At 34.9% G+C, this 11807-nt stretch overlaps 1 protein-coding gene across 2 annotated transcripts in view; it reads left to right on the forward strand.

Annotated features, from left to right (window-relative positions):
• Angpt1 (angiopoietin 1) overlaps window positions 1–11807 on the forward strand; it is a 222895-nt gene that overhangs the window by 207965 nt on the left and 3123 nt on the right. For both annotated transcript variants that reach the window (XM_013012411.1, XM_013012412.1), the window contains exon 8: window positions 596–726. In XM_013012411.1, the coding sequence (XP_012867865.1) occupies window positions 596–726 (131 nt within the window). The remainder of the gene's footprint in view (window positions 1–595; window positions 727–11807) is intronic.

Here is an 11807-nt window from a genome sequence, read left to right on the forward strand (position 1 = left end):
ATCAAAATTAGATTAACGGTTAAAATGATTTAACAGTGTTTAGCACCTAGAAAATCTACCAATGAACCATATTATTGTATTGCTGATGACATCTACCATAGAATTGCTAAGTATAAATGGCGAAAGCATGTCACATAAACACTCAAAGACATTTGTGTTTTGAAATTAGTACCTATAATAAATGTACTCATTTCCTCACTCATGTAATTGTAATCCCTCTGTACATCACCTTTATAAAAACAATAAAGCAAATTTAATATAAGGATTATAATAATAAAATAGGCTGTGTTATTTTTGTGGAGTCTGCATTAGTGCAGAACTGTGTACATTTGTATGTGCATAGAGAAATAAACATGAAGCATTAAAACCATCTCTAATCTCTATCTTCTCCTCTCCCCCCTCTCTTTTTCTGTCTTTCTCTCTCTCCCCTTTTTTAGATCCTTCTTTTAACATTTGTTTTGAGAGATTGATTTGTTGGAAGGGCTAAGTTCAAAGAAGAGAGAAAATGAAGAAAAAGTTAAACATTCAGCAAGTCAGTCTTCTGGGTCTGTTATTCTGTCAAGTGACTGATTTTTTTTTTCTTTTTTAACGTTAGGTTATATTTAAAGGGTCACACTGGGACGGCAGGAAAACAGAGCAGCCTGATCTTACACGGTGCTGATTTCAGCACTAAAGATGCTGATAATGACAACTGTATGTGCAAATGTGCCCTCATGCTAACAGGAGGTAAGCCCTGTGGGACCATTCTCCAAGCTATGTTTCATTGGTCTGAGGCTTGAGGTTTCTTATCTATGAGAAAAGGGTATGATCTTCTGGTCAGGAAACTTAAGTGCAAGTCCCTAGGGATCATTTTGTTCTGCACACTAATTTACCCTGCATTCTTGTGCAAGACATTGCTGGCATACTTGGAGGTTTGCCTGCCTCCACCAGCATCTAAGGGGGCTACACTTCATTCTGAACAAATCTTTGGAAACATAGAGGTTCCAGTAAATCTACCTTCTAAATAATGTCTACCTTCTAAACAATCTTAAGACACCCACAGTAGGAAGAATAATTTAAGAATAAAAGATACAAGCAATTATTCTTAAAAATGCTTCACAATTATTTAATAGAGCTCATTGATCATGTTGTTAAAGTAGAATAAGAAAAAAACTTAAAGCTTTTATATATATTATATATATATATATGTTTGTATTATTGACCTTGGCAAAATATTGTTTCTGGTATAGGAGATTCCATTAAGGAAGAAAAAATAGTTGGCACCTTCTCAGTATGTGTTTCTGTCTTTTGATTGTGTCAAAAAGAAATCTTTAATTTGATGCTAGAGTATCTGTAGTATCTATCACCTTACAAATTACCCTTCCCAGGCAAGGAAGAACAGACGTTATCATTAGTCTCAGAGCCTTGAATAGACAATGGCACCAATCTATAACCAAATGTTATTTTGCTTTAATTTAACTGAGTATCATATCCATCTTATAGTATAGCCAGTGTATTAGTTTCTTCTATTAAAAATTGTATGACCTTTGCATTTTAATATGCATACATCATAGTTTGTTTTAACCAAATCATCATTTCAGAGAAAAGTATCAGTTAAGTATGAATACAACTTATAAGTGGATATGGAAAAATATTTATGAAGTTGATAAATGACTCTAAACGCCAGTGACATATACTACAGTTTATTAGTATTATAGGTTCTGGCAAGGAAGAAGTTGTCACCTAGTGAAATTGAAAGGAAACCTCTATTTTAGTGTCTCTTTTTCTCATAATTTTAGTGTTGCTTCCATCTCTTAACAGAATAGCAAGATTATACCATCATCTATTTTGTTATCTTTTTCTGTCATTCTAGAACAAAACATTTTTATGCTATTGAGGAGAAAAACTGTTTGAATGTATTATTTTTCCCAGACATGATATTATGGTCATTATCATGTCATATTATTATATATTACTCTAAATGATATACTACCTTGTTAAATCTAGATGAACTGCTGGACCTGCAGAGAAAGAAATTCTGTACTTTGTATAGAAGGAAAATGAGTCAGTGTTCACTATTTTACCCAAAACATTTAGTACAGAATATTGCCATGTACAAGAACACACATGAAATGTTGCACATGAATGGATGAATGAATGATGAAGCATCTTTCAACCCTTGAAATTACCCTCAAAATTTAAATCCAATGAAACAAAGATTTGTATTTCTCTCATCAATTAGCAGAGCATAGAAAAACATGGAGGGAAGTTTCAGAGTAACCTTCAAATCTTCCACACCCACCTTTCCATTACTACCATCATCAGCTCACAGCCCACTGACACCTACCAACCCATCCTGTACATCCCATAGGAGAGAGCCTCTATACTACCAAAGATATCCAGTGGCAAATCGGCCTCTTTCATATCTTGAACATACCATTTGGGTATTATAAGGATCTTGCCATGTATCTGTACTTAATTTTGTAACCACTATCCATCCAAGATAACTCATTATAAATCTAGAAATTTAAAAAATGATACAGGTTAGGTCTTGAACATTAGTACTCAAAGAAATATTTCTTTCTTCTTTTGTACTTTTTTAATGTGAAAATACTGTACAGAGGGGTTACAATTACATGGGCAAGATAGTGAGTACATTTCTTATCAAGCATTGTAGCCTCCTCCTTTGTTTACCCTTCCCATCCTTTCCCAGCCTCCCCCACCCCGCTCCCCCACCCAATCCTCCCCACCCCCCCCACAAAAGTTGTAAAGTTCATTTTCAACATGACAACTTGTACTTCTCATTGTTGCAATGGGTCCACCTGTATCCTTATTTAAAACATTTGTTTTTCCCCCTCTCCTCCACAAATTATATTGACATCAAATACAGTGAAAGCGGGGGTTATACTGTGGGGGAAGGACATACAAAGCAACAAAGAAATAATCTTATAAATGCTTTAGAAACAAATGCATGAAAGAAAAAAACATTTAAATACATATCTTAGGGTTCATTTTCCTAACATCACCTTATCTGACCTTTACTGCTTGACTCATATATATACTAGATATTGCAAATAAGGGAAACCATGGGACCTATGTTTCTTTGGGCTTGGCTTACTTCACTTAATATAATTTTTTCAAAGAAATGTTTCTTTCCATGCTTCCCTGGTCCCAGAAATGTAATGGCAGCAGTGTTATATCAAGAAAAAAAATAGTCGGGTGCCAGTGGCTCATGCCTGTAATCCTAGCTACTCAGGAGGCTGAGATCTGAGGATCACAGTTCAAATCCAGCCTGGGCAGGAAAGTCTGTGTGATTTTTATCTCCAATAAACCACTGGAAGACCAGAAATGGTGCTGTAGCTCAAACGGTAGAGCACTCGCCTTGAGCTGGATACCACCCAAGCCCAGAGTTCAAGACCGAAAAAAAAAAAAAAGAAAGAAAGAAAAGAGAAAAAAGAAAAAAATGACTTTGGATTTTTCCAAAGTAATTACTTGGGATTTACAGTTTCCTACTCATCTTAATATTGAATATATACTTTATTTTCTCCATGTCAATTATTAAAGATAAGTTTTCTTACTCAACAAGAACAAAACATGAAAGGTCCACAGAAAAATCCTACAAATGTATCTCCTTAGAAGCATGTTGCAGTATGTTCATATTCCTGTCATAATAATGAAAATATGGAGGAAAACAAAGAGGAAAATGTACCTCTTTGTTGTTTAGCAAATTTTATCGCTCAGATTTATGACTTTATTTCTGCTTCACATAATTGAACTTTTTCATGTTCTTTCATCCATAATCATTCTTGGATCTGCCTCTTACCCACCAATAAACACATATGTTAGTGAGAGAAAATTTCCATTTATTGCTTGGGCTGGAATAGTCTCAGTAAATGTGTTTTTGTAATAAACGCCATTACACTATCGAATATCCTTTTGAAGGAATCCAGGTCTTGCAAATCCATTCACTCTGAAAAACTAAAATGTGGAATTTAGATAGCTGAGAACTGGAAAGCATAAGGATGAATATCCGTGACAGTCCAAGTAATGGGAGCATTGCCGGGAACTTATGGCCCAGTTTGCTCCTTCCAATTACTGCTACTTCTCTGTCGAATTTTCCCTGAGAACTATTTTTATTGTCTAATGACGATTCCTTGCTTTAAAAGAAGTCTTGTGGTAGAACTCTTACTTCTTTTAAGAAGTAAGACTTTATACACTTTGAAGGTAATAACTTGTTTATTTATATAGTTTTCCTTCATTTCTTCTAAAAGGAGTTGAAGTTAAAGGAAGATTTATCGTTCACTTAATGTCCCAGATAGTTTTCTTCAAGTATATACCAGGATTTTGCTGGGATTACATGCTGTCCTTGTTACCCTTATCTGTTAAAGACTGAAGACAGGTTTAATTGAAAGCAGAAGTTATTTCAGCTAGATAAAGGTAGAACATTTTGATCTTCATTCCTTCTCAACACACTGACTTTCTTTCTATCATTTTGATGTATTTTGGAGATTGACAACTATTAAAAATTAGCTGGATGGAAGATACCATTTTTTGATTGAAAGAGATTGTCAAATAAAATAATCAATGACACACTTTTGACCTACAACAAGTTCTATGGGAAAAATATAAAATATAATAAAATTATTGAAGGAGGAGGGAAGAGACTTTAACTGGAGCAGTTAGAGATCAAAAGCTGGAAAGGGTTACTAGGAAGAATTGAGCATTCCTAGTTCTGAACATCTGTGAGAAGAAAATAGAAGGCCATTTATTGGAACATTCCTTATAATTGTGGTTCTAGTAAAAACACTCCCAAATTTTCTCCTGGTTTTTAAATGTCATCGTTCCATGTTCTTATTGCAGCTATTAGTAGTGAAAGTAGGTGCTATGATTTTTAAATGCATAGGTGTTAAGTCTATGCCTTAACATTATTGAGTTGAAAGGAAGCATAGAAGCATCATATCTTTGCATCAGTAGAAATAGATGTCTTATAAGACCATTCTTTCCCAGAAGTGTACAGACTTATCTTGTCAGAAATCCAGCAATTCTTCTATCCAATTGAAATATTGAATAAATTTGTTTCATTACACATCTTAATTATACCAGAGAATATATTTTATACATGCATTTTCTATGGGCAGTACCTCTTAACTAATCATTAAATAAAGATGATTTGTCAGCAAAGATTTGTAAGCCAGCAAAATCTGTTCTGTGAGTGCCTTTCCAAAAGAATGTTGCCACAAAACTATATTTCTGTAGTAGAAGGCTTATATTTAAGAAGTGATTGAAAGAAATATTTCTCTGGCACCTCAGAAGAATTCCTGTTGTGTCATCGAAAACCCAAAGAAAGAGTTTTATTGAAACAACAGTTTTGTCTACCATTTAATATTGAAAGAAAACTTAATTGCACTCAGTGCTGTTTTTGTCATCATATAATAGATTTATTGTATATGAAATAGATATGTAAAACCTCTCTATGCCTCTAGAATTGATGAGAAAAAATCTTTCATTACTAAATTGTTAAATTTAGTGAATTTATATTCAATACAATTTTTGGTACTAAATTAAGATTCCTTAAAATAAACATTTTTTGAACTATGTCTAAGCTCTAAGTACCAAGCTACTGTCATTATATTTATATTATCCAATTGCTAACTAATTACAGAAATAATTATATCTAAAAGTCTATAATAAAATACAATTATTAAAAGCTGCTAGCAACAAAAAACAAACAGCAAATTGTTTCATATCCTTTCCTTATTTTAGGTTTCCTTCAATGAAATTTCCATATTTAGTATATAATATAAAAGCTATACAAAAATGTAAGCTAGGCTTCTACAGAATCCATCGCAGTAGAAACTCTGATCTCTTTTCCCACGCATAAACCATGTCAGCTGACAGACAAGACTCTCGAAAGCTAACAAAGGATATTTCTCAATTTAGTTCTAAAAGAGGGGATAAGGCCATACACATAAATTTCATGGATTGCCCTAGAACTTACTAGCTGCTAACAGCAGATCTGAGAAATGCTTGCTTTGCTTGCTCTATGATCTTACAAAGACAAAAGGAAAGAAGCTAGCTGCTTCTTTAAATGGTGAATGATTTGGAAGTGGCAAATTCTTTGGGAAAATATGGTCATCTTAGCCTTTTTCATAAGTCATGAAGGACATGGAAAGCATTATGAGAATGCAGTCTTTAGGTTGTAAATAAAATGTTACGGAGAAGGTCCATATTTTCCTTATAGAAAAGCTACAATGCATTACTTTTATTTTAACTTAATTTCTGTACTTAGTATAATACATATGACTGTCTCACAAAATTTACTTTCCATGAGCTTGGGGTCTTTGTGCTATACACCCCTGTATCTCCAAAGCCAATTGGCACATAGTATTTCTTCAATTAATATTGACTTAGCAAATTAATGTGTTTTCAGTGTCTTAAAGGAAACAGAAAATCACAAATGACCCTCATGAGAGAACATTACAAATACATCACTGTAGGAATGTCACTCCTTAGATAAATATATGCAGTGATATATGCAATGCTAACATGCACAAGCATGCAGTAAAGGGATGAATGAATATTTAATAACTTGGACCAGCTTTTAAGGATCACTAAACTTCAGAACACTAAACTCTATAATTGTAAAAATTGTACAGTGTTACTGACTGTGAAAGATTTTTGAGCTTCCTTATTACAAGTTCAGAATTACATTCCTATTTTTCTCTAATTATGGCTTGGTTATTAGAAAAATATAGCAGAGTATCCAAAGATATCATCCATAAATTGGAAAAAATGCTAATTAACATTGATATGCCTATAGTCAAAGCTACAACCAAAAGTTGATGATGGTAGATAAAACAATGATTAATTTTGCTTGTACCACCCTCTACAAAATAGCAAGCATTCATTGAGATCTTATTCTAACAGATGCTTGTTGCATTACCTTAAAAGATTTATATTTAGTAGCACACAAAATTTCCAAAAGGAAGTTCTAAAATAGGAGACATAAGGACCACAATTATTCCTTTCACAAGAACTGAGATACGAGATGGGTGTGGTATATGCCTATAATCCCCCAGCTATTCAGAAGGAAGATCTTGAGTTTGAGGCCAGCTCAGGCAAAGTTAGTGGCACTGTCTAACAAACACAAACACTGACTTGAAGGTTGGGAAGCATGGCTCCAGAGGTATAGTTCTAGACTAGGATGAGTTAGGCTCTGGCCTCAATCACTGTTACCTAAAGAGCAGCAGCAACAACAGAAAAGAACTGAGTGAGAGAAAACTTAGATAATTTTTAAAAAACTTAGAGAATTCTCTCATGTTCACAGAATTTGTGTCACAAGTATGATCTGAACATAGCTACCCAACCTTCACAGGTCATCACCCCGTAGACTCTACAGCCCTCACTAAAAGGAATAACTTTCAAAGAGAATGGCAGAACTCTATTTGTTAGCAGAGTATTTCCATAAGCATTTCCTCACATCAACATGGATGAAAGTGAAATGAAGTCGAAGGAAGGAGAGAGACAGTAAAGGAATACCTAGAAGTTTGAAATGAATTCAATAGTACTGGCCAGAATAAACAACTTTTCATCTTTGGAACAAAGAGAAGAGAAAGAACGGAGGAGGAAGGGATGTGAAGTCCCCGGCCTGACAGGGATATAGTATGAGATGACAGAAGGAATGCAGACCCTTTGCCTCCCACACACGAGACCCACGAAACTGCTCCTTGAGTCTGGCTGTGCTCAGGGCCAAGTATGTACACACAAACTCATCAAGTGGTTCTTCATGATGATCTCCCATCAATTTACTTCACTTCATCCTGGGTGATGAAAGAGGACATCTTTGTTTCTGTGAAAGCTCTTTTGCATAATCTTGATGAGACTGCATGCATTAGAAATGAATGAAAGATATAGTTGTCCATTTGGTGTACTTTTTACCTAAGAGAAGAAAAATGTTGAGAGGCATTTTTGCTTAGGATCAGACGATTTTGAGAGTTAGGTTCCTTTACTTTCAAATAAATTTGAACTTCCTGAGTACATTTCGAATCAAATTCCCATTTTCTGGGCAGAGTTTCATTTATTAGTGATAAAATGTGAATTTTTCTGCTTCAAAGATAAAAGACCCAAATAATTTTTAAAGGCCCGGGAAGCCTGGGATAGTTATTACAAAACTAAATTTTAATGAGTTAAGTGTAAATGAATTAGAAACATTCATCTCAGATTTCTTATTAAAATATACATGAGGTTATGGGTTATAAAGAAAAATGCTTGGCAAAAGTTTGTCTCAGCAGTGGCCAACCTTAAAACATTTGAGACATGTTATCAGTTCTCCCCATGGTGGATGGGAGTTGCTTTCTTCTGTCCCTCACTTTGTAGCTGAGTCCTTTTAAGCTGAAAATGGCTTTCCTAGACATTCACTTCTTTAGCAAATGTCATATTAGTTATTCCCAGGGACATAGAGATGAAAGTACAAAGTTAATATTTTCCTAAGATTAGGAAATATATATGCAATTCAGCTATTTGGTATCTTCTCAGACAGGAATTACAAACCCAGCCTTATTTCTCTGTGTAGTAATACCATCCATCTTCATCCCATGTAAACTTAGTATGTATACTGAGTACTTAGGACCTCCTTTGGGTACCTAGGAGTTAACTAGTGTTGGATACACTTTTGCCTGACTAAAATAAATATGCTTTCAACAGCTACTTAAAACGATTTGTGCATAAAAGACCTGGTTAGGCTGATTTTTCTGTTGTTGACAGAGGGAACACTATTTGAAATATATGATACAAAGCAATTCTGTGCCTGTCTAGTTTGTTTAAGTGCATATGTAGAAAAGAGAATACTTACCTGCATGGTAGAACTGTTTCTGCTACCTTGAAGTTTGGAATTCAAGGGACCAAAGTTATCATGAGAAATAATTGCTGGGTTATATTTTTGCCATCTTCTCTTCAACATCTTTGTAATCATCAGTTGATTTATAATCAACTGTGGAATACACAGAACAGTGTTCTTAAGATATAGGGATCACTGAACAGTTCAAGATCCAAATCCTCATAAAATAAACACAAAACACTGAAACATCCACTCTACATTTGTTTATGAAGTTCAGTGTTATTTTCTAATGTAAGAATGAGCATCCATACCTACATCTAAATTATCTTAATATTTTTCCTGTAGACCTTACTGAGAATGTGTCAGAATTGATGATCTTTCTGCAATACCAAACCATTACAGTGAGTCACCATCTAGTCCTTTTTTTTCAGAAATGAACCATTGTGGTAGAGTAACCATCTCTCATTTTTACATCCTACCCTATAGCTTTCTGCCCCATTTCAAAGTTACAACAAGTTCTTTGCTAGTCTTTCACAAAATTCCATCATTAGTACCTCATCTTATTAATTTCTAACTGCCATGCAAATAGCTGACCCAACATTTTGATTCACACATTATGAAAGTGATCTTGGAAATGTTCTTAAAACTGAACATTAAAGTCTGTTATGGTTCTTGCTATATTACATAAGGCTGTGTGTAAGGGAGGGACAAAAGCACACAGATCTGTGAAGATATGCACATAAATACATTCACACAGTCCCTGGTGTATATTAAGTCTGTACTAAATATTAAATATTAAATAATAGTGGTATAATCGCCTAAGATCTGTTGCTTTTTGATGGATCAAGTCAGCATCCGTCTAGGGCTTACTGATTCCTAGCTTCCCAGGTACCTACCCATTGTTCATTAAAAAAAAAACTCTAAAAGTATAATATAAACCTTTCTGTCCCTTTTCCACTGACTCTCCAACCAAGCTGAGCTACTTACAAATATTCTCTTTTGCTCTTCCAAGGTACACATTACATTTAGAAACTCTTTTTGTCCATTGAACTCATACCTAAACTTCCAGACTCAATGCCACTTCTCAGAATGCTAAAGCCTTCTGATTCCTTATTTCTGTAATTTTAAAACTCTTTGTTGATGGCTATTCTCTAATTTTTCATAGTTTTTCACAAAATGACACATGCCACAGAGTCATGGTCAATGCATGTTGAGGGAATTCTAGACTGTTCTCCAATCATCATGCTGGCACATATGCTCAAGATGGCTTTGGCAGGCTATACAGAACAAAAGCTCTATATATTTGATTAAACGTTTAACCTGGCAGATGTGGTTCCCTGGTTAAATATTGGTTGTCATTCCTAGATAATGTTTTACTTGTTCACCTGATGATGGACAAGTAGCCTGGCCAAACTATAAATTCTTTTCACAAGCACTGTGCAGCTTTCCACAGCTGTCTGTTTCTCTACCTTCATTTCTTGAAAGTCTCCCTTAGTTCATTATGAACCAACCACAGGGAGGTTCTTCTCCTCCCTATGTACACCAAGCCCTCTCTCCTTCCCAAGGCTATATTGTGCTAGAAGAGGCTCTCTCTGTCTTTATTTGGCTTCTCCTTCAAGACTCATTACATATCATCTTCTTCCATGATTGTGAAAAGTTATGTTATTCCTTTATGGTTCCCTCTTTTCTTCATGTAATTATTTGGTCCTGAATTATACCTATTTTGATGAAGGCTAATGGCTGCATTTTTTTCATCCACTTCCAACACTGGACATAATTTCCACAAGGGCAGAAACCATGCAAGCCCTGCAGAGTGTTATATACAAACCTCTAAGGGGATAAAGGAAGAAAAAGTGACTCTGATATGTAGAAGCATTATGTTGTTTACATATCTCCTAAATAAAAACTTTTAACTAAGATGTACAAGTCATTATGTCAAAAATGAACTTAACAACTTTCGTGTTGGGGGGGATGGGGGCCGGGGAGGATTGGGTGGGGGGCGGGGGAGATAGAAAGGGATAGGAAGGAGAAACAAAGGAGGAGGCTACAATGCTTGATAAGAAATGTACTCATTATCTTGCCCATGTAATTGTAACCCCTCTGTACAGTATTTTCACAATAAAAAACAGAAAAATAAATAAAAATAAAAGCCAGGGGGAAAAAAACTTTTAACTAAGAAACTTCTTAAAAAGGAGCCAGCCACTCAAAGAAGCAGTCAATAAGCCTGTAGTCCTAATCATTTGCTAAGCAGACTCCATTAAATGTAGTAGTAAGTGTGTAGAATGGGTTATTTTTATGAACCATGACATTCCATTATTCTTAGAAAAATGAACAAAAGACTCCTTATTTTGTCTTCAAACCTTCTCAGCTTCAGTGGAATTGTTTCTCTTAAATGATGCCCAGCCAGCACTAGTGCCGTCTTTCAGTGTCTCTAAAATGCCAGCCTGGCCGTGAACATTGCTGTTTCCTCATTAGAAAAGAAACACAGGATTGATTTATCTTGTTTTCTCACAGTCTACTACTAGGCTCTTTCCTAAACTCATCCGAAGTGGTCATTGACAGTATCCTTAACTGTGTGTCCTTTCTTGCCAGTCTCTTGCTCTGCCTTTTCTATTTTTTTATTGTCAAGATGATGTACAGAGGGGTTACAGTTATACAAGTAAGGTAATAAGTACATTTCTTGTCAAACATTGTTACCCCCTCCCTCATTTTTCTCCCACTTTTCTTCCCCCCACCTTCCCCCAAGTTATACAGATCATTTACAACACATTGTCTTGTGAGTGTTGCATTGGTTCCCCCTTGTCTTTTGTCTCACTATTTTGTTGTTCCACTTCCCTTCCCTAATTCAGATATATATATATATATATATATATATATATATATATATATATTACCCAGGGGACCAAAATCAAATACAGTGACAACAGGGATAAACCATAGGGGAAAATACAAAAGAAACATGACATCACATAGTAAAAAAAAAAAAAAAAAA

The sequence above is a fragment of the Dipodomys ordii genome, unplaced genomic scaffold, assembly GCF_000151885.1.
Source record: "Dipodomys ordii isolate 6190 unplaced genomic scaffold, Dord_2.0 Scaffold17, whole genome shotgun sequence".
Taxonomy (NCBI): domain Eukaryota; kingdom Metazoa; phylum Chordata; class Mammalia; order Rodentia; family Heteromyidae; genus Dipodomys; species Dipodomys ordii.